The sequence below is a fragment of the Capricornis sumatraensis genome, chromosome 15, assembly GCF_032405125.1.
Source record: "Capricornis sumatraensis isolate serow.1 chromosome 15, serow.2, whole genome shotgun sequence".
In the NCBI taxonomy this organism is placed as follows: Eukaryota; Metazoa; Chordata; class Mammalia; order Artiodactyla; family Bovidae; genus Capricornis; species Capricornis sumatraensis.
This window is the reverse complement of record NC_091083.1, coordinates 76,257,355-76,284,357: the sequence shown is the minus strand read 5'-3', so window position 1 is coordinate 76,284,357 and position 27,003 is coordinate 76,257,355. Positions and strand designations below refer to the sequence as shown.

The window sequence follows — 27,003 nt, the reverse complement described above, 5'->3', positions numbered from 1 at the left end:
ATGAAATGAAACAGAACCACCATCCCACCCAAGTACTGGACCATCGCCAATAACCTGAAAGTACCTGTATGCTCCTCCCCTCCTCCTCTCCTTTCCCCATTCCCCTGAGATAACCATCCTTCTCAAACATTTCCCCTTGTTTTTTTCTTACTGATGCATGTTTGTCTAAATATGCATAGTTTGGGTGTTGCTTTCATTATACATTCTAGATTTGTGTCATCGTGTGTGTGTAGTTTTCTGCGACTTATTTAGCATTGTGAGATAGATCTGTGTTGTTGTCTGAAGTTCATTCAATTTCACTGCTGTATAATAGTCCATGGTGTGAATATCCCAGTTTATTTGCCCACCCGCCTGGGGATGGGCAGCTGGGTGTTTGGAATGTTTTTGCTATTAGAGACAGCACCGTGGGAACATTCTTGTAGGCGCTCTCCGGCTGCACCGTGGGTCGTTTCTCAAGGGTAAATGCCTAGGAGAGAATTTGCTGTGTGCCCCCTCCTTTTATCATTCCTCAGCTCCCTGGGGTCTCCAACACAGAAGACCCTCTCCACCCGGGCTGCCCTCTTCCATTCCACCCCTACCCACCCCAATCCCCTTCACTTGATAAATTCCTTAAGATCCCCAGCGAAGCCTTCCCCCACCTGCCGGCCACGACTGGTCCCCGTTAAAGCTTCTGGATTATACATTTCTGTTGTGTGATTCTGCGATGAGCGTTATGTCTTGTCCGGTAGAGTGCGAGCCCCATGAAGTTGGTGAAGCGCACAGATTTCCCAGTTTCCAGCTGGGGCCTGGCACATGTAGGCGCCCAGGCAGTAGTGTGACCCTGCAGGAGGGACCAGGCCGGCGCAGAGCCCGGCCAGGCGGCTGGAGTGTGAGCCCACAGGTGGCTCCAACCCGGGGTCCCGGGCCAGGGACATGGGGCACGCCAAGGCTCCGAGGGGACTCGGGTTTGTCCACCCCGCGCGGCGAGAATTCCAGGAAATGCGCAGCGCGCCGGTCGACGGGGAGGGGCGGGGGCGGGGGCTCCGGCGAGGGGGCGGGGGAGGGGGAGGGGAGGGGGCGGGGCCCGGACGGCGGGGGCGGGGCGGGGCCCCGTTAAGAGGAGCGTGGCGGGCCGCGGTCACTGCGGGCCCCCGGAGAAGCGGACCGGCCATCGACCCATCGGGGACCACCGATCTTCCTTCGGCAGAGCGAGCAGCGCTGGGGCGCACGCTTGGCACCATGGCCCAGACGCCAGCTTTCGACAAGCCCAAAGTGAGCGCGGGCGGGGGCTCGGTTCCGGGGTCCGGCTCCTTGTCTGGCTGGAGGGCTTGGGGGCATCCACTGCCCAGGGAGCAAATGGGGCAGCTGCAGGCGCGTTCTTCCCTCAGCTCAGGTCCTTGCCCGCCTCCAGGCCGGTTAATGAGAGATAGTGAGACAGGAAGGGTCCTGAATCTGGAGGCGCCCCTGGCTGGCCTCCAAGTTCAGCTTCTGCCTCTGATTTGGCCCATCTGGGTCTCAGTTTCACTGTCTGTCAAATGGGTATCCTAGCAATGCCTGTGCTGAGCAGTCTAGGCAGGTGGCTTAACCTCTCTGAACCTTGGCTGTCAAATGGGCCGCTGTATCTACACCCACAGGCGCCTAGTGTGAACAACGCATGAGTGCAGGGTGAATGGAAGCAGCTTTATACTCCAACACTATGGCTATTTTGTGAGCACCAAGGAACCCTGGTTTGTGGATGTGCCTGCGAGAGCAGTGGGTCATGCCAGAAAGGGTAGGGAGGGGAGCAGGGAACCCCTCCCCTCACTTTAGAGGGACTGGATGGGCCTTAGGCCTTGGGCCCCCATAGAGTTCACTCTGGGCCGAGTCATGGCCACTAGCCACCAAGGGATAAATTCCTTGTCCCTTCTCCCACCAGCTGTGGTGTCTTGGGAATGGTGGGGTCAGGGAGGGTTCAGGCCCACTTGGCAGGCTTGGGAGCACTGAGAGAGTCCAGGAAAAGGAGCCCAGGAGCCTGTCCAGCAGAGTGAATCAGCTCGTAGGGTTTGAGATGGGTTGGGTGGGGTCAGAGGAAGGATCGAGCTGCAATCAACCTCAACTTGCCTCTCTGAGAAATAGGTGTGAGTGATGATGGCAGGTATCGCTAAAGCATGGGTGAGAATCCTGGGTGTAGGGGAGAAGGGAAAGGGGGACTCTGACGAGAAAAGCCCTGGTCCCCACTTCTGATGCCCCCACCAGAGGGCAAACGCCTCTGCTGCTCCCTGCCAGATGTTACAGGCACTGGGGCTGAACGTCTGCCATCCGCATGCCTCCTTCACAGCTCACCTGGATGCCCCATGTCCCATCATCAGTGTTTTGTTCCTTTGGAGGCTCCCCCGCCACTTTTGTACATTTATTTTTTTGGCTCTGCACGCAGCAGGCTGGGTCTTAGTTCCCTGATCAGGGATGGAGCCCATGCCTCCTGCAGTGGAGTGCATGGTCTTAACCACTGGACCCCCTGGGGAAGTCCCCTGGCAGGATCTTGGTGAAAGCATGGGGCCAAACCACTGGACTGCCAGGGAATTCCCTGTTTTCAATGCTTTGGGAGTCCCCCTGCCTTTGGGCCGGGGAGCCATCTTACCCTAATATGCATCGCAAAAGTGAAGTCGCTCAGTCATGTCCGACTGTTTGCGACCCCATGGACTGTAGCCTACCAGGCTCCTCTGGCTGTGGGATTCTCCAGGCAACAGTACTGGAGTGGGCTGCTGTTTCCTTCTCCAGGAGATCTTCCCAACCCAGGGATCAAACCTGGGTCTCCCGCATTGCAGGCATCGCAAGGCAGAAGACAAAACTTCTTGACTGGGAGTGAAATGGGGGTTATGGAGAGAGATAACAGATGACCCTTCCGTAGAACTTGCTATATGCACCAGCACCTTCAACACCTCTGTAACAGCCTGTAAGGGAGGGACTATTATCATGCCCATTATTTGGGCCTCTCCCAATCCTCTCTCCTTCAAGCTGGCAGGCCATTTCCCCTCTCTGGGCCTCAGTTTCTGTAGCTGGGAAATGGGCTCCACCTGTAATGGAGGTGTCCAAAGATTAAAAGGCAATGCTTGAGAGGGAAGATAGAGTGTCACCTACTACGTACATGAGATGCGATACATTTTGTATTATTGAGAGGAGGGAGTGTGTCTGAGCTGGTCAGTGACGCCAGGAGTGTGGATCTCAGCCATTGTGACCAGAGCCAATGCCCTGCCTTCCCGTGTGTGGGATGGGGAGCCACTAGAATTAATAGCTAGAACATAGTGAGTTGAATTATTGCTCTGTGCCAGGCACCATTCTGAATATACTACCCTTCATTAATTTACTTGATCCTAGCAGTGACTCTGGGTGGTAGCTGGTATTGTCTCATTTTACAGATGAACAGAGAGACACAGAAATTAATGAGGTCTATACAGTCCACGGGTCGCAAACAGTCGGATACGACTGAATGACTTCACTTTCACTTTTCATGATCACATAGCTAGGATGTGGTGATGCTGGGGTTAGAGCCCAGGGTGGGCTGGCTTCAAAAATTCCGTGCCCTAGCCAGCTTTCCTGAACTGCCTCTGCAGAAGCCACTGGGGGGAGTGGTGCCCCAGGTGTGGGCCTCTCTGGGACGGAAGCCGCTGCTGGGTTCTTTGGTTTCTCAGGACCAGCCAACTTTGAGAAGGCAAAGCAAGGCCTTGTCTTCCAAATTTTCATGTGTATTCACATCACCTGACACTTGCTAGTGTTCAGACTCTGAATCAGGAGATCTGGGTTTGGGGCCTGAGATGCTGAGCTCCAAAAAAGCTCCCAGGAGGTGCTGCTGGGCCACGGACCACACTTTGAGTAGCAAAACCCTAGGCAGCTGCCTACCTGCTCTGATTATGTTATTCCAACAAAAAAACTTCCTGAACACCTGCTGGGCACTGGAGGAGGTGCAAAGGCAGGTGGAGGGGGGGGGCCCTTATCAGTCTGTTTCCACAGGAGGTAAGGCTGGAAAATCTCACGGCCCTCAGGAGTTCAGTGTCATGGAGGGCAATGGTGGTCACACGGCTGTCACTGTAATAAAAGTAACGATGTGGCCATTTGAGTGTTTGTGGGTACCAGGCACCTGGGTGATTTATCTCACAGAATCCTCTGGACAGCTCGACAAAGTGGATGTTTTCGTCCCCTTTTACAGATGATGAAACTAAGGCGTGACAGGTGAAGTGGCTTGTTCAATGCTACACAAAATCTGACGGCCTTGAAGCTGTAGGCTGGTCCAAGTTGCAACAGCCAGGCCCCCCTATTCATGCAGAGTATTGAAGCTCAATGTCTAACGTACTCTTTTCTTTCTCTTATTTGAATGTTCACTCTGTTTCAGGCACTGTTCTAACTGCTTTGTGTATATTAACTCATTTAATGCTCATAGCAGTCCTTTAAAGTAAGTCCTATTGTGGGACTTCCCCGGTGATCCAGTGGTTAAGATTCCACTTTCCAATGCAGGGGGGCGCAGCTTGGATCCCTGGTCAGGGAAATGCAGACACATATGCTGCAAAAATTAAAAAAAAAAATACAGTCCTGTTATTATCTTCATATACATATAAGGAGACTGAGGCTCAGAGAAGGAACTTGTCAAAGTCACATGGCCAGAAAACAGCAGAGCTGGATGTGAACCCAGACCTACCCAAGACCGAGGTAGCTGCTGCTAACTGCTTTGCATATTTATACCCCACTTTGTGGGGGCGGGGGCGGAGTTAGAATCAAGGTGGCTGTGGGCTTCAGACAGACTGAGCAGGGATCCTTGCCTCACCGCTTAGCAGCTTCAAGGGCTCGGGTGGACAGTTCCCTGAGCCCCAGTTTCCTTCTCTGTAAAGTGGGCTGATAAAGCCAGGGTCACACACAGTTCTTGGGGGGAAATGGATGCTGACTGGAGCCTGTGAAGCACCCGGCTGGCGGGCAGGTCCTCGGGGGTGCATTTCCTCCCTGGGCAGCGCGGTGGGAGCTGCGGTGGCCTCTCCGCCTGCACCTGCTGCTCTCACTCTTGCCTCTTGTCTTCCGGCCACAAAGCCCACTGGGTTAGCACTGCTGTGGGCTTTTGGGGCTTTGCTGTTACTAGAGCCACCTGTTAAAAGAAAAACGCGGCCTGGCCAGGAAGAGCCCTCCGGCCTTACCCTTTACAATGCACGTGGCAGTTGGGAGGGAGGGGAAGAGAGAGATTGGGTTTCCTTCAAGCCTTGTGTTTCACAGAGGAAGAAGCAAAGGCCAGAGAGGGGAGGTGCGGTGTCCAGGGTCACACAGCGAGGAGTGACAGGGCAGACAGGCCAGACAGCTTCCCGATTCTACGTCTGACCTCAGGGTGAGCATGGCCTGCATGGGAAGGGCCCCTGGGAGCTGGAAGAAGCTTGTCCGCCTGCCCTGTGGACCTGGGGGATGCCCCTGGGCTGGAGAAGGGTAGGACTGTGGCCTGGATTTGGACAGGGAGAAGAATAGGCCAGGGTAGCCAAGGTGAGGCTCAAGCCTATATTTAGAGAGGGTTGGGGACCATCTCACCCTCTAGGTTCTGAGGCCCCAGAGGAGCAAGGTCAGGGGAGAGACAGTCTCTGGGGTTCTCAAGGGAGTTGCTTCTCTGTGCCTCAGTTTCCCCATCTTTAAAACAGAAATCATATTTGTATCCACCCTACATAAAACACCAATGCAGCCCTGGGTGAGCGGGCAGGCCGATGCTAGCTGCTATTGATCACCCTCATCATGGTTATTAATCATCCTGTTTAGATTTGACCAGCACTGACTCAGCACGGATATGCAGGATGAACAGAGTGTGATGTGGTGGTTACGACCTCCCTCTTTAGAATCAAACAGCTTCCGGGCGTGGCACTCATTAGACTGTGCCCTAGGGCAAGTTATGAAATCTCACTGAGGCTCAGTCTTCTTATCTATAAAATGGGGGTAACCTTTCTGAGTTCCTAGGCTCTTGCCCTATAGGTTGACTTGGCCCCTGGCTGAGGAGACACCTTGCCATCTGTGAAACCCCCTGGGGAAGCTCACAGAGGCCCAGGGAGCTCAGCTGGGCCCTGAGTCAGCCGGAGGCACTGAGGGATGGCCCTTTTTGCTCTGTACCTCGGAGCTACAGGTGCAGATGGGGCTGAGCCCAGAGGACTTCTTGAAGGAGGTGTGGTTGAAACAATGGCAGCCCTGAGGCTGCTCTGTCTCCTGACATCACCCCAAAAGTTGGCTGAGAGGCTGTGGTGGCATGAGGGCACTGACCCCTGGTGTTGCCCAACTCAGTGCCGAGAGTGGGGCTAAGAAGGATCATGGGCACCTGTGGCTCCTCCTGGTTCTGACTGCAGTGCCCAGGTCCTGGGGGCTGGTCAAGCCACCCTGGCTACTCTGCCCCATCTGGGTTCTCTGCCAGGCCCAAGGTGGGTAGGTCAGCCCTTCCTTGCTGCAGAGAGAGGACACAGCGCTGCTGACCCAGGACAGGGAGAGGAGAAAACAATCAGTTGTTTGGCACCTCCTGGGCACCTCCTGCTGTGCGGGGCTCTGTCTTAGGCACTGGGGACACAGCAGGATGGCACAGAGTCCCCGCTTTAAGGGAACTGACAGTCAGGGACACAGGCATGATAAGCAAATGAATTGAAAAAGTCAGCAGGATGGGGACTTCCCTGGTGGTCCCAGTGGTTAAGACTCTGACCTCCCAATGCAGGGGGCAGGGGTTCGATCCCTGGTCGAGGAACTAAGATCCCACATGCTGCACAGTGTGGTCTACAACATTAAATAGATAGATAAAAATAAAAGTCAGGGAGATGAAAACAAAATGGGTTTGTTTGGTGAGTTGGGGCGGGGGGTGCTGGGGAGAAGTCGTCTGGTTCAGCTGTGCCCTGAGGGTAGACAGCCCGGCCAGTCGTGAGTGGGAGTCAGATCTGGGAGTGTCTGGTCCTAGAGTTCAAGTCCTGGGTCCTCGTCCTGGCCCTGCCACTGACACCTTGTGTGACCTTTGCTGTTGTTGTTTAGTCGCTAAGTCATGTCTGACTCCTTGCGATCCTATGGACTATATAGCCCCCCAGGCTCCTTGGTCCATGGGATTCTCCGGGCAAAAATACTGGAGTGGGTAGCCATTCCCTTCCAGGGGACCTTCACAACCCAGGGATCAAACCCAGGTCTCCTCCACTGGCAGGCGGGTTCTCTACCACTGAGTCACCAGGGACCTTGGGGAGTGCATATTCCTTCCTGGGCCCCACCTTCCTGCCTGGTATCTCCTGAGAGCACAGATTCCCTGTGTTCCCCACAGTGCCCGGCACCTGGGGGTGGGGGGACTTAGTAAATATTTTTTGGTAACTGGGGATGTTTCCTGTTCAGACCTGGAGGATTTCCTGCAGTTCTATCAGATGCTCGCTGTGAGTCAGCCTCGTGGAAAGTGACTGCAGGGGGTGGGGGTTGAGTTCCACCGCCCCCCCCCCAGCACTCAGGAGGCCTAGTGTAGGTGTGCTGCAAGTTCTAGGGAGGTAGTATGGCCGGTGGGCAGGACTTGCGTTAGAGGTGGAGGGGCTCGGGTTCTGCCCCAGCTCTGCCCCTGTTGGTCTGGGTAACCCGGCAGGTTCTTGAATTTCTCTGAGCTCAGCTTGGCAAGTCCATTTCCCCATCCGCATCATGGAGCTAGGGTGTCCCCCTAGGAGCTTGCCTAGGGGCAAAGATGAAAGGAAATAAAGGGTCTGATAACAGTAAGCAGCTCCTTACATCTGAGGTTAGGCCTGCAGAGACGGTAGAGCAGGAGCTCAGTTCAGACCTGGGTGGTACAAATCCTAATTCCATCACCGCCTCTGCATCCTTGGATGCTTTTGTGAGCCTGTTTCCTCATGCGTAAAATGGGAGTCAAGTCCCTACTTCCCTGGTTGTAAGGATGATATTCAGTTAAGTTCAGTCGCTTAGTTGTGTCTGACTCTTTGAGACTGCGTGGTCTGCAGCACGCCAGGCCTCCCTGTCCCATCGCCAGCTCCCGGAGCTTACTCGAACTCAAGTGCATCGAGCTGGTGATGCCATCTAACCATCTCATCCTCTGTCATCCCCTTCTCCTCCCGCCTTCAATCTTTCCCAGCAAGGATGATATAAAATGATGCATATAGATGGTCTAGAACATAGGAGATGGTAAATTGGAGGTTACTGCTATTTCTTTCCCCTGAAGGGGGCTGACAGAGCAGGGTACCCCACCCACCCTCCCACCCACCCACCGCCATCTCTGAGCTTGTGCCTGCTTGTCATCGGGGGTAGGCTGACAGCTTTCTCCATGGGTCATTTGTTTTCCAGAAAGTGTAGTGGGAGGGCTGTCTGAGCATGGACCGCCAGTGCAGGCAGTTCCTGGCCTCTGTTCCTCCCCTGAAACGTGTCTGGGCAGCTTCCCAGGAGGCCCTGAAGAGCACAGGGGGAGGGAGTGTGTTGGGGGCAATGGTGGGGGAGGTTGGGCGCAAGAGGCAGGCTCTGCTTTCCCTCCCTCTGGGCGCCCTTGCCACCTGTGTCCTGCGGGCTCCCTGAGGCCTCCTTTCCAGGGAACCAGGCAGTTCCTGCTCCCTGAACATGTACTGTGTCTGGCGCTGTGGCAGGTCTTCCCTGTGGGGCTCATCTCCCAGCTGGACCACACCCTCAGGTCTCTGCCTTCTGGTCTGACTTCCTTCAGCCTGCTTTCCACACAGCAGCCAGAGGAAGCTTTTACAAGGTGACTCCCTCTGTGGGAAACCCTTCAGCAGATCACCCTTTTCTGTGACCTATGAGATCTCCCTGCCCTCCATCCGCCTAACTCTCTCTCCGGCCTCATCTCTCACCGCCTGCTTCAGACGCACAATGCCCACATGTCCCTCTGCCTGGAGCTGATAGCTCTCCTTCCTTGTCCCTGTCCCCTGCTGACTCTTCCTCTATTTCCTCCTTCTCAGAGGGACCCTCTCCTACCTTCTCATAACCACTGGCCAGCTCTTCAGCTTCTGGGGGCTCCAGGTGTCCCTCAGCTTGCGGTCGCCTCACTTTCATGTGTTGCCGTGGTCCTAAGGCTGCTTCCTTGCGTGTGTGTCTTTCAAAACTCTCTGCCTCCCTCATGAGGGAAAAGGGGTATTGGGGATAGGGCCCACCCAGATATTCCAGAAAAAAACTCCTCAAGATTTTTCATCCCATCGGTTGCCCTGTACAGAAGTCTGTGTTCTGGGGATTAGGATATAGCTGTCTTTTGGGGGGCTCACCATTCAGCCCCCTGCACCAGCCGCAGCGGGGTGGGGAGGGGACTCCTCCCTGTTGAAATCTTCTCGCCTTCTGCAGCCCTCCCGCTCCTGGCTCCCCTTCTTCCATCTCTCTGGCAGCTCTTCTCCAGGCTCACACGCTTCTGTAAGCCACTGGGCACTGGTGCTCGCCCAGGCCTCCTTTCCTGCTCTTTCCTCTATGTTCCCTCCCTGAGGGAGCTCATTCAAGACCACAGCCTCTGTATTCCTACTCACATCTCCAGCCTGGATCTCTCTGGGAGCTCCAGACCCGCACAGCCACTGGCTCAGTCCCCATGGACGTGAAGGCCTCAGCGGTGTCCCAGCTTCACATACCCAAGATCACACTGACTGTGCTCCTATCCCCACGCCTCTACACCTCCTCCCTGCTCAGAGCTTGATCCTCTTCCTGGGCTGTCTATCTCAGTGTCAGAATCGCTTCTCACCCAGGCCTGACCTGAAACATCCTCCTTGACACCCCTTTCTGTCCACCTGGCATGTCGGCCTCACCATCCCAGTCTGAGACACCACGATCATTCAGAAACTTGACTACAGCGGTCTCTAGCTATGCATTTTCCTCTTCAGCATCAAACCCATGTCTCTGTTGCTCTCAGGTCAGAACCCAATCCTCCTGATGCCCCTCCAGCCTCTCCAGTCCCACCAGTGCTCCCCTCTCTGGACCTGTGTTCAGTCCTTCTCACACCATGTTTTTCTCCCACCGCATGGCCTTCGTACCTGCTGTTCCCTCTGTCTAGATGCTCTTCCAGCCTTCCCTCTCTCCCCTGCTTTTGCCTGTTGTTGTTCAGTCACTAAGTCGTGTCCGACTCTTTGATACCCCATGAACTGCAGCACACGATGCTTCCTTGTCCTTCACCATCCCCCAGAGTTTGCTCAAACTCATGTCCATTGACTCAGTGATGCCATTCAACCATCTCATCCTCTATCGCCCCCATCTTCTCCTGCCCTCAGTCTTTCCAGGCATCAGGGTCTTTTTCAGTGAGTCAGCTCTTTGCATCAGGTGGTCAGAGTATTGGAGCTTCAGCATCAGTCCTTCCAGTGAATATTTAGGGTTGTTTTCCTTTAGGAAATCCTTAGCTCCTAGCTCAACCTCTGCTTTCTCTGGGAAACCATCGTCGGCCCTCTAGCTGAGTGAGTTCGTTTGTTCGTTACCTCTTTGGTAGGTCTGCGTTCATGCCTCCCAGGAGCTGACTTGGCTTGTGACTGTGCATTCCACCAGCGTAACATTTACTTAACTTCTCTCTTTCTTGCTGGACTGTAAGCCTCATGGGACCAGGACTCCTTCAATGCAGGGAGTGTGGGTTGGATCCCTGATCAGGGAGCTGAGATCCCACTTGCCTTGTGGACAAAAAAAAAAAAAAAAACCCAAAACATAAAAGAGAGGCAATATTGTGACAAGTTCAATAAAGACTTAAAAAAAGAAAGAAACTGGAGGCTCAGAGAGGTGAGGTCACCTGTCCAAGGTCGAACAGCTGGTTGGCAGTTCCCCGCCCTTCAGTGTTCCCAGTGCAGAGTACTTTTTGAGAATCCAATCCACTTTTGGCTAAGTGGGCATTCAATTCATCTTGTCAGGGAATCCAACAACTCACTGGATGCAGAATCTGTGACAAATTTGGTTCTTTGCCGGCTGAATGACTTCAGGAGATATCTGATTATTCTGATATCCTGGTGATGGGGGTCTTGGTGCCCCTGGCCCTGCTGGCCCCCTGGGGGCCCCAGGCTGGGTTTCCTGCACAGGAGGCAGTTCATGTGGGTGCTCCTGGGATGCCCTTGGGCCAGTGGGTCCCTGGCTACTCCTTCCCCAGCCAGGGTGGCCACTTCTTGTCCGGACTCCCAAGATCCAGAGAAGGCCCCACCCTGGTAGAGATGTTTATTAAAAATGGTCTGAGTCTCTCGCTGGCTGGAGAAAAGCTCTTCCATGACCTGGAGCAGAGAGATGGTAGTTGCTTCCCCACCATTTCCCAGAACCTGCTCTGCTTTTCTTGACAGCCTGTGCGAAGGACCCTGGCTGAGAGGCAGGGGCTCTTGCCTGTGGGCTGAGCTTGCCAGCTTTTAAAAACCTTAAATTGTTCTTGGACAAGGAGACAATATTTTTGGCTGTTGAGGAAACAGGTGGAGAGCTCAATTGTCTTGTCTAAGATCGCTCAGGCAGAGAAGAGGCAGAGCTGGGAGTCCAGTCTGATGAGCTGGCCCCCAAGTCCCTGTCCGTAAGCTTTTAGCTTTGTGTCCTGAGTGTCGTTGGTGGGGATGAGCATATGGAAGAGGATCACCAAGGTAGCCAAGTAGCTAGTGCCCTTTCTGGAGTTGTGGGAAGATCTTTTAAGAAAAAACAAAAACCTTATTTAGTTTTGGATTATAGCCAATTAGGGCTTCCCAGGTGGTGCTAGTGGTAAAGAACCTACCTGCCAGTGCAGGGTACATTAGAGACTCTGGTTCAACCCCTGAGTCAGGCAGAACCCCTGGAGGAGGGCAGGGCAACCCACTCCAGTATTCTTGCCTGGTCTTCCCTGTGGGGAAGCAACTTGGAACGCAAGGGGAGAATGGAAACATGTATATGTATGGCTGAGTCCCTTTGCTGTCCACCTGAAACAAACACAACGTCGCGTTCCAAGTTGCTTCAGTCATGTCCAACTCTTGGCAACCACACGGACTGTAGCCCACCAGGCTCCTCTGTCCGCAGGGTTCTCCAGTTTATGGGTGTCTGTTTTTTCTCTTTTCCCTCTGCGCCCTTGCAGGTAGAACTGCATGTCCACCTGGATGGAGCCATCAAGCCCGAAACCATCTTATACTATGGCAGGTAAGTCCACAGATAAGAGGCCTTCTTCCCCAGGAGGCCTCTGGAGAGTTCCATGTTGTTTGGACTGACTTACTGAAATCTCGTGACAACTTGTGAGGTGGGTATATTATTGTCCCCAACTCACCGGCAAGGAAACCAAGTCAGGGTAGGGGAAGTGAGTTGTGATGTAAACAGGTGTGATCCTGAGTCCATGCCCCTGACCATTGCCCCAGTGAGCTGGAGGTTTGGATGAAGTATTGCACAAAAAATACTTAGCTGAGGGCAAGCATGCTAAATGCCCCATAAATGTCACTTTGTGATGATATTACTATTATTAATTGTAACCTATGCCTCTGACTAAGTGGGGTGAAGCCACTGGGCTTATCTCTGCCTGTCCTTTGCCCAATGTCAAGGACCAGCTGTTGACACAGGGTCCCTAATGAGGCAATTAGGGTGGGTTAACCAGGTACCCAGATGGGATCTAATCACGGGCAACCCATTAAGGGGTCAAATCGCGCTCATTAGTGGAGCAAGAATCTGCGCGTGTCCAGGGCAGGGTAGAAGGAGGAGGAAAGAGAGTAGCCCTTGTAGGGCCGCTGGTCGGGCTTTCTGTTTCCCACTTCGACTTGGCATCCTGGGAACCATCTAGGCACTTCTTTGGGCTCTAGAGAAGGAGTGTGGGTTTGATGGGTTTGATCCAGCCGGAGTTTGATCTTGAGGTCAGCAGTCAGGGGACCAGGGAGTCAGTCAGAATGGGATATGGACAGAACATGCTGGAGGCCTCCCAGGTGGGGTGGGCTGGGGCTGAGAGGGGGAAGCATGGGTGTGTCTGGCCTGACATCTCCTCCACCCCAGCCAAATCCAGTGGCCTTTTACCTGCCCTGTGACTTGAGCCTCTGTTGATTGTGTTCTCACCTGTTTTGTTTTGTTTTGTTTTTTGACTCCCATGCCACATGGCTTGCAGGATCTTAGTTCCCTGACCAAGGGTCAGACCCAGGCCCTCAGCAGTGAGACTAGAGAGTCCCAACTCCTGGACCATTAGGGAATTCCCTCACCCGTTTCTTCTTATTCTATCTTGTCTCTGAGGGTTTTAATTTCTTTCTCAATCTCCTTCCCGACTTTGCCATGAGCCCATTCTGAATCTGACCACTGTCTCCTCCCTGTCACTATCTTGGTCTGAGCCATTGAACTATTGCAATGACTTCCTGACTGGTCTCCAAGTGGCCACCCTGACCTCCCCTATCTACTGTCCCCAACAATACTGGAGTCAGAGCAATCATCTTAGGACATTGTGCAATTGGATCGCTTCCTTGCTCAAACCCTCCCGACTTGCTTGGGGTCAAAGCCAGTATCCACACATGGCCCTTGAAGTTCTACAAAGCCTGTGTTAGTCTCTTTGACCTCTTCTACTACTTCTTGGTTAGTTCATGCCAAGTGTTCTCAAACGTGCCAGACCTAATAAGCAAAGAATTTGGGTAACTTACCCAAGATCACACAGCCTTTAAATAAGGGCTGGGATTTAAACCCAGGTCACTAGACTTGAGAGTCTGCCATCTTTCTCTGCACACACAAATAGTCTCATTTGTTCTTCCCTGTACCTTGAAAAGAAAGTACGATCTGTGTTTTACTGACAAGGATGTAGAGGTCCTCAGGGGGACACCTCCTGCCCAGTGTGACTTGGTTCCTACTGGAGGAGGATGGACTTTGAACACCAAAGCCTGTGTTCATCCTCTTTATTGGGCTCTTGTTGTTGCTGTTGTTCAGTCGCTCAGTCGTGTCCAGCTCTTTGCAACCCGATGGACTGCAGCCCTCCAGGCCTCCCTGTCCCTCACCATCTGCTGGAGTTTGCCCCACTTCATGTTTATTGCATCGGTGAGGCTGTTCAGCCATCTCATCCTCTGATGTCCTCTTCTCCTTCTGCCCTCAATCTTTCTCAGCACCGGGGGCTTTTCCAATGAGTCATCCGTTTACACCAGATGACCAAAATACTGGAGCTTCTGTTTCGGCATCAGTCCTTCCAGTGAATATTCAGGGTTGATCTCCCTTAAGATTGACTGGTTTGATCTTGCTGTCCAAGGGACTTTCAGGAGTCTTCTCTAGCACCACAGTTCGAAGGCATCAATTCTTGGCATTCTGCCTTTCCTTCAGTCCAGCTCATACAACTATATGTGACCACTGGGAAGACCATAGCCTCGACTATATAGGTCTTTGTGGGCAGAGTAATGTCTCTGCTTTTCAACACACTGTCTATATGTGCCATAGCTTTCCTGCCAAGAAGCAGTTGTCTTCTGATTTCATGGCTGCAGTCCCCGTCTGTAGTGATTTTGGAGCCCAAGAAGAGGAAATCTTCTTGGCTCTTGGTGTATTGCAACACCAAGGAAGGCGAAGAATTGAGCAAAAACCAGAGTATGGTCATGGCTGACTGGGGAGCCATCTAAGAACTGGGCTTGGCCCTCGGTGGAGAGAGGTTTGGCTGCCGTGAGTGGCTGTGGGCAGCGGGGGAAAGTGAAAAGTGAAAAAGTGTTAGCCACTCAGTCGTCGTGTCTGACTCTTTGTGACCCCACTGACTGTATGCAGCCCTCCAGGCTCCACTGTCCCTGGGATTCTCCAGGCAAGAATACTGGAGTGGGTTGCCATGCCCTCCTCCAGGGGATCTTCCTGACCCAGAGATCGAACCCGGGTGTCCTGCATTTGCAGGTGGATTCTTTACTGTTTGAGCCACCAGGTGGCAGGGGACCTAGGAACAATTCCTTCCTGTCTCAACCTTGGGTCCTGGGGAGGAGCTTCACAGCTTAGTCTAGCAGCTTTCAGAGGCTCAGTCCTGTGCGAGGTGCTGGACCGTCTCCTAGGAGACCGCTGCAGCAGCTCTGGCCTCTGCCCTGGTTTTCCTCCGTTCCCCACACCCCAGCCAGGAGAAGCTCTTTAAAAAGTGCATCTTTGCATGTCACCCCACTGCTTGGAATCCTTCAGTGGCTTCCCGGGGCTTTCAGGATAAGGTCCCAGCTCCTACAAAGCCCCTATCTGGCCCTGCCTGCCCCTTGGCTCATCTACCACTGGCCCCGCTCTGATCTGCAGCCACGGTAGCCGTGCTGCCCTGGAATTTTCTCACTGCTCCTTCCTGGGGCTCTAGCGGGGCTCGGATCCTGCCTGCCTGTATCTCCCTTCCTGCTCCCTCAGGGGAAAAGGACAATCTCATCTTTGCTTAACGGTCACCTCCTCCAAAAAGCCTTCCCAGGTCACTCTATCTGTGAGGTAAAAGGGTCTCTTTTGGGTGGCTGTGGAGAAGAGACTAATGGGAGAGATATTTAGGATGAAATAACTAGGGCTTGGGGACCAGCTGTTGATGAGTAAGGGCGATGGCATCTGGGGGAGGCCCCTGCCTCGGGTTCAGGCAACTGGGTAGATAGAGGAGGGTGTGCATGCTAAGTCGCTTCAGTCATGTCCGAATCTTTTGCGGCCCCATGGACTGTAGCCCGCCAGGCTCCTCTGTCCCTGGGACTCTCCAGGCAAGAATACTGCAGTGGGTTTCCATGCCCTCCTCCAGGGGACCTTCCCAATCCAGGAATCAAATCTGTGTCTCTTCTGTCTCCTGCATTGGCAGGTGGGGTCTTGACCCTAACTAGCGCCAGGAAGGAGGAGCCATATTAGAAATGTGGCACCTGGGAGAGGGTGGGGCTTGGGGGAGGCACAAAGCGGGTGGTCAGACATGAGGGTCTGCCTTGGTCTTGGCTACCTATCCAGGGCCAGCACACTGTGGGCCCTCAGATGGTGATGTGCAGAGGGAGAAAATTGAAAGCTCTGGATCTGAGACTTCCCTGGTGGTCCAGCAGTTCAGACTCTCACTTCCAATGCAGGGGGCACAAGTTCGATCCCTAGTCAGGGAACTAAGATTCTGCATGCTATATGGAGTAGCAAAAAAAAAAAAAAAAAAACCCCAAAGTTCTGGATCTCCGGATTGGTCCAGGGGGCCTGTGGCAAATGCGGCCAGTGTGTTTGGGGATGTGGGAGCTGGAGGCGTAGCCTTACCTTCTCTGTCTTCCACCCTCCAGCTCCCAGAAAGATATGCCAAATATAGCATCTAACAACTGGTACGGGCTCTGCAGAGGCCGTGGCGACTGGGGATGGCCTCATGAGGGTGACTGAGGTAGGCTGGCCAGCAGGGGAAGGCCCGGGGGCACTGAGCACCTGACCTTGGTGCCAGGACCACACCATGGGTGTCATCTTCCCTGGGGACACCTGGCAGGGATGGAGGCCTGACTCAGAGCTTGAGCACCAGGGTGACCCCTGGTGAGACCCACAGGACACTTATGAGGCCTGGGGTCACCTTGAAGCAGAAGAGGACACGTTTAGGGGGACTTAGGGAACAGGTATTAGAGAAACATTTTAATATTTTAGTAACAAGCTATTAAAAGGACTGCAACACTTCGGTCCATTTTCCATCTCTTTGGCAATGTCATCCCTTCTGTCTTCTGTTCTTGCTCTGCATGTCACTGGAGGCCAAACCTCTTGGTTGAATCACTTAAATTTTCTTAATCATTTGCTCCTATTTTTTATCTTGTCTTTTGTTCTACTTGCCGGAGGATTTTCTCAATTCTATTTTCCATTCCTTTTGTTACATCCTGGTGTTCACTGCCCTATTCTTCTAGATCTCCGAGAGCTCTTTCTTCCTCCTGGAAAGTCCCCTTTTTAAAAAGGAGTGTTCTCATTTCAAGGATGAGGCATCGTCTCCTCTCCTTGAGGCTGTTCGTTTTAAGGTTTTTAAGCTTTCTCTGCCTGTTTCCTAGGGTTCCTTTGATCTCCTGACCCTCATGGGAGAAGCATCTCTTGAATGTCTGGGGTTCTTTGCCTGTCACTTTTATCCTACAGCCAGGTCATCTGGCTCAGATGGTAAAAGCATCTGCCTACAATGCGGGAGACCTGGGTTCAATCCCTGGGATGGGAAGATCTCCTGCAGAAGGAAATGGCAGCCCCGACTGGGAGGAGGCAGGGAGCTCTGCGGAGAAATGGAGGCCCCAGAGCAGAAAGGCTGTTCTCAGCCAGCCTGTACTGAGTGGCCACATGTGGGGGGTTGTGGGCAGGGAGGGGAGAGAGCTGGGGAGGCCCTGGTGCTCTGCCAGCACAATGAGCTGGGCCAGCCTCTCTGATGTGCTGGCCACTTGGAGGGTGGGGTGGGGAAGTCCGGTGCCTGACCCTACCCCGGGCATTGTGTGCTGCCGTTCTTGCCCCTGATGACCCCTGACCTGGCACAGGATCAGCTGGCTCTACTGCGAGTTCGCCCTTGCATCTTCCATGTCCCCAGACACCGGTGTGTGTGTGTGTGTGTGTGTGTGTGTGTGTGTGTGTGTGTGTGTGTGTGTTCATGTGTTAAATGGGCTTTAACACCAGTTGTCCTCCTTGAGATTTGTTGGCTGGCCATGGCTTCAGTGACAGGAGGTCCTGGAAGGATTTGGGTCCTGGTTCTATACGCCCTGGGCCTCAGTTTTCCCATCTGTCCAATGGGAGGAGCTGGATACCTGCACCCTGTCAGGAACTGGTAGGGTCCTGCCCAGGGTCGTCCACCATCCTCATTGTTTCGTCCCCAGGAAGAGGGGCATCGCCCTCCCTGCTGACACACCAGAGGGGCTACAGAACATCATCGGCATGGACAAGCCACTCAGCCTCCCAGGCTTCCTGGCCAAGTTCGAGTACTACATGCCTGCCATTGCGTGAGTCTTCCCACCCCCAGGCCCTGGGCAGCATCCTGTCATGCTGCCAGCCCCCAGCCTTCCTCTTTGTAGCTGTTCACAGTCCTGAGAGCTGGACCCCCTCCAGGAGATGAAGGCTCAGGAAAGTTGAAGGAACTTACTCAGGACCACACAGCTGGCAAGGGGTGAAGCCCAGATTCTCGCCCTGGTGTCACCTTGAGCTTACTGGCATGAAGCAGAGTTTCACAAGGCAGGCGATAATTGGGCCTTGGCAGTCAGTGCTGCCGGAGCTCAAAGGGGGAAGAGGTGGAGGGCGCTGGAGGAGGCAGGGAAGGCTGCCTGGAAGAGGAAGCATGGATGGATCCTTGGGAGGGAAAGGTGTGCTATAGTTCAGAGGGCTGGACCTAAGGACTGGTCTGGAGGACAAGCTGTTGGAGGACCAGTGAGGAGGGTGTGTGAGATGGATAGAAGCCTCTGGCTGGGTAAGTGGCAGGACAGGAATGAGGAGTCCTGGGGAAGGAAGGAAGATGTGTGCCAAGGCTGCTGGCTGCTTTCTGGAAGCTTCTGGGCTCAGCCTGGAGGGCCTGCAGGGCCCCCATCCTTGGCACATCAGTAGATGCTGTGGTTCACATGCTGCCTCCCCCTGGACACCCCACACTGGGACACGTGGACTGGCGGAGCTCACATGTAGGCCGAGGTTCCTCTCCTGTGCGGCTACCCAGCTCCTGTCTCTTGGCCACAAGAGAGAAGAGGCCCAGCTTCGTGAAGGCTTAAGTCAGTTTTGATTTGCATTTCCCTGGTGATTAGTGACGTCAGGCACCTTCTCGTGTACCTGTTGGCCCCTTGTATGTCTTTTGACAAACGTCTATTCAGGTCCTCTATTTTCTAAAACTATTTATTTATTTGGCTGTGCTGGGTCTTAGCTGTGGCCCGTGGGATCCAGTTCCCTGTCCAGGGATCGAACCTGGGCCCCCCGCACTGGGAGCACAGAATCTTAGTCCCTGGACCAACAGGGAAGTCCCCCTTTGCCTTTTTTTTTTTAAAATCAATTTTTGTATTGTTGTTTGCATTGCTGTTGAGTTGTGGGAATTCCTTCCACATTCAGGGCATTAGCCCCTTACCGCGTGTGTGGTTTGCAAACACTTTCTCCCGTTCGGTAGGTTGCCTGCCACTCTACTGCTGGTTTCCTTTGCTGGGTAGAAGCTCTTTACGTTGGTGCAATCCCCCTCTAGTTTTGCTTTTGCTGCCTTTGGGTGTCCTTTTCTCCTATTTCTCCTCCCTGCTGGCCTACATCTATCACTCAAGAAATATTTCAGTGGATGCAGTGTCCTAGACTCTGTCCTTGGCTGAGGGATCGTAGCCATGCCAAGACAGAAGGGTCCTTGTCTCATGGAGACTATGTTCTAGATTGGGAAGGTGAAAATCAGCTAATAAAGAAACCACGTGATCTGTCATGTCAGGTGGCGATAAGCGGCAGGGAGAAAACTGAAGCCCAGGGGAAGGGGTGGAGAAGGGCGAGGGGCTGTTTTAAAATGAAGTGGCCAGGGAAGGCCTCCCTGAGGAGGTGAGGCTGGAGCCAGGCTCTGAATGGAGGGAGCAGGGAGGACAGGGTGATCCAAGAAGAGCCTGCAGGCCAGGGAGCTGCAAACACAAAGGCCCTGACCTGCGAACAAGCTTGACCATTCGCTAGGTGGAAAGTAAGCCCTAGAGGCCTCGAGGAAGGAGCAGGGAGGTTGGCAGGGACCAGATTATGTATGCTTTGTGAGCAGGGTCTCAGAGTTGAGATTTCCTCTATGAGGTGGGATGCCATTAGGGTTCAGAGTGGAGGAGTGACACTCTTAGTTTTGGCTGCATCAGGTCTTGGTTACGGCACTCAGGATCTTTCATGGTGTGATGTGAGATCTTTCGTTGCGGTGCAAGACTCTCTAGCTGCGGTGCAGGGACTCTCTAGTTTGGTGCAAGACTCTCTAGTTGCAGCACATGAGCTTAGTTGCTTGGCAGCCTGTGGGATCTTAGTTCCCCGACCAGGGATTGCACCTGAGTTCCCTGAACTACAAGGCAGATTCTTAACCAGTGGACCAGGGAAGTCCCAGAGTGGTGTTCCTTGATATCCATTTTTAAAAGACTGCAGTAGCTGCTCTACTGGGACAAATGCGGTGATAGAGAGGCTGGAGAGGTGGTCGAACCGGGCTGGAGGGGGAGAGGATTGGCATCGAGTTGGGAAGTAGAGCTGACAGGATGTGCTGGGCTTTTAGGATCTTCTCCAGTAGAGGCCCAGAGCTTGTGACTGGGGGATGGGAGATTGGGGACCCCACTTGGGTTTGGTCTGCCATGGGTTGGGGACAGCTTTGTAACTCCTGGAGCACCCAAGGGGGGTGCTCTCGAATCCCTCTCTGCCCTCCCCAGGGGCTGCCGGGAGGCCGTCAAAAGGATCGCCTACGAGTTTATGGAGATGAAGGCCAAGGAGGGCGTGGCGTATGTGGAGGTGCGTTACAGCCCACACCTGCTGGCCAACTCCAAGGTGGAGCCGATCCCCTGGAACCAGGCCGAGTGAGTGACCCCTGGAGGGCTGTGTTGGGGCCGTGGCAGGGTGGCCAGGCCTGCAACGAGGGGCACACTGGGAGCTCTGGCCCAAGCAAGACTTTGATCTTGCATCCTGAGCTGGTCCACAGCCTCAGCATGATGGGCCTGTCTCTGCCCTGAGGGACGTGCTTCCCATCCATCACCTGGGCTCCTGTTCTTACCTTGGGCAAAAGCGTTTGGCTGTGTCTTGCCATCCTTAGTCCTGGGCACAGGCCTGTGGTCTAGGAACATGAACCTGCTTAGCCAATGCCATCTAGGGGTCCCATCCTCACCTGGTAGCTGAAGTAATGTGACCCATTCTTGCCCCTTCTGCCTAGACCCCAGGGATGACCCCCGTGGTACCTCTCAACCACCTTGCCCCCTTCTAGCCATGACTCTGATACTTGTGGACAAATGGGAATCAAAACACTTTAGCTTAGCAGAGCTCTGCATCTTGAGTAGGGGGCTGTCTGACGACCCCCTAGTTGGGACAGAACTTCCCAGTCTGAAAGCCCCCGGGCAGACCCAAGGAGGATGGAAATGGGTGTCCTAGGCCTGGGGCCGTCTCCCTCATCCTTTCAGTGGAGGCAGTGGGTTAGTGGGGCCTAGGGCTTCTCCTGGAAGACCCCTCCTTCCTCTCTCTCCTCCCTGACCCGTCCCAGCCTCTGTCCTTTATGCCTGCCTTTGCCTTGGACCCACCCTTCTCTTCCCCACACACAGAGGGGACCTCACCCCAGATGAGGTGGTGTCGCTGGTGAGCCAGGGCCTGCAGGAGGGGGAGCGGGACTTCGGCGTGAAGGTGCGGTCCATCCTGTGTTGCATGCGCCACCAGCCCAGTGAGTGTGACCCTGGCCCCGGCCGCCCGCCTGATGCCACCGCCGTGACCTGGCAGGCACGGGGTCGTACCTGGTCTCCCCTATGTCCCATCGCGCCCCCCAACCCCGTGGTCTCCCTTGAGCCCATCAGCTGGACCGTGGTGGGACCTCCTTCCGGGCAGGCGCAGAACTTCCTGCAACAGACTTGGCTCCCCAGGGAGGCGGAGCCTGAGAGCCATGTGACCTGCAGGAGGCTCAAAACCAAGGGAGCCTGCACAATAGAGAGAAGCCTAAGGCAGGTTCCCATCAGCTCGCAGTCCTCCCTGGAGACTGTGGGCTGGGCCCCCTCCTGTCAGAGCTGCGGAACTTGGGACTAGGGTCTGAGCTCCGGGGGCCTGAAGGGTCTTCCTATGGCTGACACCGGTCACATCTCCAGGGCTTGTGCTTCCAAGGCTGGGTGACTCTGGCCAGGTCACATCACCTCTCTTGGACCTCAGATATGCCTTGTCACAGGAGGTGGCCGTACTCACCCTATTCTCTGCCCTAAGAAAGAGTGAGACCACAGCGAGGGGCTGATGTCAACCCACAGGGCCTCCCTGGGCAGAGTGGCTTGTATTCTCTCTAATCCTCGCAGGGACCTAGGAGGCAGGACCACCATTTGACACTGATGGTCGATAAATTCGACCACCATGTATCCCCATTCGACAGATGACGAAACTGAGGTAGAGGCTCAATCAGCAAAGCAGAAAGCCCGGATCGGAAGCCAGGGCCATCTGATTGCACCTCACTGGTTGTGAGCGTGTAGTAGTGAGGAATACGTTTAGTAACACAAGTGTGAGTTACGTTTTAGGTTTAAATGTTAACCTGTGTGGACCTCCATCCCCTCTGCTGAGTTGAGGTGGGTGTCGGGGATCGAGAGAGAGAACTACCACTTGTCCTGTACTGAGCCCAGGCCTTGCCCCCGGTGTTTCACCCGCGGGGCCTTGGCAAAAGCATCCCTGTGACCTTGTGCCGCAGCAGGTGGTGTCCACTCTGCGAGGAGAAGACACTGAGGCCTGGAAGGCTGTGGAGTCAGGCCTGGAAGACAGGACCTGGGGCCCTCTGCCTGGCGCTGGCCTTGGGTGGGAGGCAGGGGTGCGTGGGGTGGGAGGTCTTTCTCCTCTGTGCCGTTGCCAGAGGCCCAGCGGGCATCTCGCCCACAGGCTGGTCCCCCGAGGTGGTGGAGCTGTGTAAGAAGTACCGAGAGCAGACTGTGGTGGCTATTGACCTGGCCGGAGATGAGACCATTGCAGGCAGCAGCCTCTTCCCTGGACACGTGGAGGCCTACGCGGTGGGTCCTGGGGAAAGGAGGTCACAGAGCCACAGGCATGGGGGAAGCCGCACACTGGGAGCATATCCCCACCCCAGTAGGGAGTGGTCACACCCACCGGGGATCCCAAGGCCCCCTGGGCTCCCAAGCGTTCTTGACTTGGGTCTAAAGTGTTAGTCGCTCAGTCGTGTCTGACTCTTTTGCAACCCCATGGACTGTAGCCTGCCAGGCTCCTCTGTCCATGGAATTGTCCAGGCAAGAGTAATGGAGTGGGTAGTCTTTCCCTTCTCCAGGGGATCTTCTGAACAAAAGGATTGAACCCCAGTCTCCTGCACTGCCTGAGTCACCAGGGAAGCTGTCTAAGGGCTCTAGAAATTGGAACTCTGGTCTGAAGGGAAAATCCCCACTAGATGCTGGGGGTCCTGTGTTGGAGCCTTTGTGCCTAATGACTTGCTATGTGACCTTGGGCAAGACTGTCTCTTCTCTGGGCCTGTTCCATCCGCTGGGATGACTGGGTTGGATGGAGCCAACCTCTCAAAGCCTCATGACGTGCTTCCCACGAAAGAGGTGAAGCTTGGGGTGGAGAACAGGAGCTCTGGAGTCTGCCTGGCTTCAGAGCTCAGCCCCCACTTCCTAGCTGTCTGATTGGTTGTGATCCCTGACACTCCTGAGTTTGTCCCTTGCCCCTCCCTGTAAGACAAGTATCAGAGCAGCTGTGAATGTTACCATAGTCTATCCAAACCAAGTACAGTGCCTGACACATAATAACTGTCTAATAAATGAGAGCGACCACTTTCATGTGGTTACAAAAACAAAACCCACCCGGACCTCCCTATCTGGAAGCAGGGCAGGCTGACTCCGCCCCAGGGTGTGGCGAAGGCGAGGCCCACGGGGAGAACCCCAGGCCGCCCCTGACCTTGCCCTTGCCCTTCCAGGAGGCCGTGAAGAGCGGCGTCCACCGCACGGTCCACGCCGGGGAGGTGGGCCCGGCCACGGTGGTGAAAGAGGTGAGTGTTGCGGGTTGGTGGAGGGGTCCTTCTCGCCGCTCCCCCCACTCCCCCCTAACCGCTCCCGAGGCCCGCGCTGGGCTCCACACTGCATGTCCGCAGGCCGTGGACACACTCAAGACCGAGAGGCTGGGGCACGGCTACCACACCCTGGAGGATGCCGCCCTTTACAACAGGCTGCTGCAGGAAAACATGCACTTTGAGGTGAGGGGCCGGGGAGGGGAGGACAGGAAGGCGGTGCAAAGTGGGGCGGGGCCAGGGGCACAGGGGAGGGGCCAGTGGCACGGGGCGTGGTCAGGGGCCACAGGGGGGCAGTCAGGGGTCGTGGGGGCGTGGCCGCAGGCCTAATTGCTGCTGGGTCGGGGAGAAAACCAGGACTGACAGGTTTGTGGGACTCAGCTACAAGGCTACTGGCGTGACCAGGGCAAAAATGCTGCCAGGGCAGGTGGCTCTGGCCGGGGCCAGGGTAAGGGGGGCCAGCGTGGCCCGGGGGGATGCGGAGGATCGTGCCAGCCACCTGCCGCCTCTTCCAGGTCTGCCCCTGGTCCAGCTACCTCACTGGCGCCTGGAAGCCTGACACGGAGCACCCGGTTGTTCGGTGAGGCCTGGTCCCACTCAGTTTTTGTTACAAGGAAAGCCAAGGGTGGGAAGTGGGTGTAGACACCGGGCGCTGGCCCTGGCGGGTCTCTCGGGTATGGAATCTCGTCCAGTGCTTGGGATGCAGGAATTATTGTCCTCATCCTCTGACAAGTGAGGAATCCAAAGCTTGGATGTGGTGTAACTTGACCAAGGTCACTCAGCTATTGGAAAGCAGAGCTAGGGGCCCTATAGCCCCATCCAGCTCTAGCAGAATGCCCTGTTACCCACAAGGTAACTTCCACACTCCAGCTTCTGCCTCCTAGCAATGAGGAAGATGAGTCTCTCTTGCCCACGTGGTCTGTGGGCATTCCCCCAGCACCATCTTGACACTCCCCCCTGGAGAGTCTGTTCCCCTACCCATCCATCCAGTCCCACCCCATGGCCTTGGCCCTGCTTCAGGTTGTCCTGGGAGAAGCCTCAGGAGGGCAAAGCTGACCCAGGAGAAGTTCACCAAGAACTCTGGGTGACCGCAGTCAGGCCACCACTGATGGTCTGTCTGCCAAGATTATGACAAGGAAGGGAGCTTGGGCTGCATTTACAACAGGGGCCCAAAGTCTGCTTTGGAACGTGGAGTGGGCAGTACCTACAGGACTTCCAAGTGGAGTTCCTGGAGGCACATGGGTTTACAGTCTGTGGGCTGGAGGAAGACTCGAGTCGTCTAAGCAGATGTGGTGTTTGAAGGGGAAGGGAAGCCCTCAGCAGGTGGTGAAGCAGGAGAGCTTGGGAGAGACACCCAGAAGGACAGTGACAGTGAAGGGACGGGCAGAAGGAAAGCCAAGTGGCGGTGTCGGAGGAATCTAGAGAAAAGGTCAGCAGTATAAAACTCTGCGACACAAGTCGGGTGAGGTAAGAGCTAGGAAAAGTCCTCTGGACTCAACAAGATGGCGGTCAGAGGCGGTGCCAAGAACAGTTTCCACGGTGGGCCTGAAGAGTCAGATCCCAGTGGGACTGAGGATGGCTGGGGGAGGGGGGTGCAGACAACTCTCTCAGGGTGGCGGCTATGAAGGGGAAGGCTAGAGAGGGTGGTAGCTGGTGGGGGGAGGGTTGCTTTTTTAGCCCACCCCAAGCGCCTTTCTACTTGGCTCCTCTCCTGCCTTTAGCTGGCTCTAAGCCTGGCTGGATGCTTTAAGTCTTGAGTTGCTGGTTTTGTGGCCTTAGACAAGTCGCTGGAGTTCTCTGAATTTTTCTTCCTCTATACAATGATGAGATCTTCCAGGCATGTCCAAGGGTGCCATGAGGCTCAGAGGAGGGTGGACGTCCATGGGTAACAGGGGGGTGCTTCTCCCTTGCTCCCCTCCCCCATATCCAGGTTCAAAAATGACCAGGCTAACTACTCGCTCAACACGGATGACCCGCTCATCTTCAAGTCCACGCTGGACACTGATTACCAGATGACCAAGCGTGACATGAGCTTCACCGAAGAGGAGTTTAAGAGACTGGTGAGTGGCTGTGAGCCTTAACTCTGGGCTGTGTGAGTGAGTGGCCTGCAGGTCCTGGAACCCCTGGAGAACTAGGGGTGAATCTCAACAGGCCAGGCCAAGCCAGACCTGGAGTTCGATGTCTTCCACAGAGAAGACATCTGTGGCTGAGATCCTGACCTGGGACTGGATTTTCTATCCTTTGCTTGGCTCAAGCGCCCTAAGAGACCCTCAGTGCCGTCAGCCATCTCCCCAGAAAGGGGCTCAGCTCTACATCCTACATGTGGTTTGCAGGCCACTCCTGGACCCCGGGATGAGCCCTTGATTTCAGTGGTTCTGATACCCCCAGTCTGTCCCCACAGGACTGTCTCTCTGGCCCCACACATTCTGCCCTGTCTTCAAAGGTTTCTCCAGCCTCCTTCCCGCATCTGTGTGTCACATCCTGGCGCATTAAGAACACAGACCCTCACAGTCTCTGCTCTGGCACTTGCTGCCTGTGAGCCTGGACAAGGGCTCCCAGGCTGAGCTTAACACATTGCCCAAGTTTAATGAAGAGGCTGGACTGTCACTGGATTGCCAAGGGCTCCCTTCCGTGCTGTCTGGTTTCACGCTGTCTGTCATGCTGGCCCTTCCAGAACATCAATGCGGCCAAGTCCAGTTTCCTCCCTGAAGATGAGAAGAAGGAGCTTCTGGATCTGCTCTATGAGGCCTACGGGATGCCCCCTCCGGCCTCTGCAGGTATGTTTCTGGTGGACCTGCTGGGCTGGCATCCTGCCCTGGCTCCCATCTGGCTTCCGGGGGCTTCTAGCAGGACGCTCTCCACTCCTCTCCTGGGCACTACCAAGGCTGGGTGATGACTCCCTGGCTGGTGGTAGCCCCTGACGAGGCCAGCTTACGTTCTGCATAAGCCTCTCATGAGGCTGGTCTGGGGATAAGATTTTCTAGGTCTCAGCAATCTGGGGCATCTCCAGGGCTGCGCAAAGCCAAGGGCAGGGAGTTGAGCCCAGGTCTCAGCTCTGTTCTGCTTCTTCCTTCCTGTGTGGCCTTGACAGAGCCCTCCCTTGCTCCAAGCCTCAGTCTCCCCATCTGTACAAAGGGGTTCCTTTCTGGCTCTGATGTCCTGTGATTTTTTTGTTTGTTTGATGTCCTGGATACTACAAGTTGCCTAATCTTTTGTTTCTCTGACTTGTCAAGCAGAGTAGCATCTGTGAAGGCGTCGTGGCTACCTCTCCGAGTCCTGGTCCTGTGGATGGAGCCTTCACAGCTCCAGGGTCAAGCAACACGCTTACCTTTACTCCCTCCTGGGAGACTGTGATTTCCAGAATCATCTACCGATGATCATGAAGCCCACGTGCCTCTTTCCGTACACACATATACCTCGGCAGGACCGTGGCTCTCCTCTGATTGTGTGCCTGGGTCGGGATCAGGGCCTGGGGCAGGCTGAATCTGAATTCCTCCTCCTTTGGTGACTTGTGCTGAAAATCAGGTGCTCAATAAAGAAGACAATGGCTGGGGCCGTGCAGCCCTGTGGCGTGTGCACTGCGGTCTGGGCGGGCGCCTTGGGTTTGTGGAGAA

General features: G+C 54.8%; 1 protein-coding gene across 3 annotated transcripts; it reads left to right on the top strand.

The window, feature by feature from the left end:
• The first annotated feature begins 1,135 nt into the window (after positions 1 to 1,135).
• Positions 1,136 to 26,900, top strand: ADA (adenosine deaminase). Of its 3 annotated transcripts, none has more exons than XM_068987096.1 (12): positions 1,136 to 1,251; positions 11,954 to 12,015; positions 17,577 to 17,699; positions 20,085 to 20,228; positions 20,961 to 21,076; positions 22,258 to 22,385; positions 23,300 to 23,371; positions 23,474 to 23,575; positions 23,905 to 23,969; positions 25,320 to 25,449; positions 26,064 to 26,166; positions 26,626 to 26,900. In XM_068987096.1, exons 1-12 carry the CDS (start codon positions 1,219 to 1,221, stop codon positions 26,628 to 26,630), a joined length of 1,083 nt encoding a protein of 360 aa, XP_068843197.1. In that variant the 5' UTR covers positions 1,136 to 1,218; the 3' UTR covers positions 26,631 to 26,900. The 3 variants fall into 3 exon arrangements, with proteins under 3 accessions (XP_068843197.1, XP_068843196.1, XP_068843198.1); XM_068987095.1 differs by having other exon boundaries at positions 26,623 to 26,900; XM_068987097.1 differs by lacking the exons at positions 26,064 to 26,166; positions 26,626 to 26,900 and adding an exon at positions 25,833 to 25,960.
• Positions 26,901 to 27,003: the final 103 nt, after the last annotated feature.

Coding starts and splice junctions, on each gene's coding strand:
- ADA (XM_068987095.1), top strand. CDS start 1,219: ATGGCCCAGACGCCAGCTTTCGACAAGCCCAAA. Junction 23,372..23,473: donor CGGCCACGGTGGTGAAAGAG/GTGAGTGTTGCG, acceptor GCATGTCCGCAG/GCCGTGGACACACTCAAGAC. Junction 25,450..26,063: donor AAGAGGAGTTTAAGAGACTG/GTGAGTGGCTGT, acceptor TGGCCCTTCCAG/AACATCAATGCGGCCAAGTC.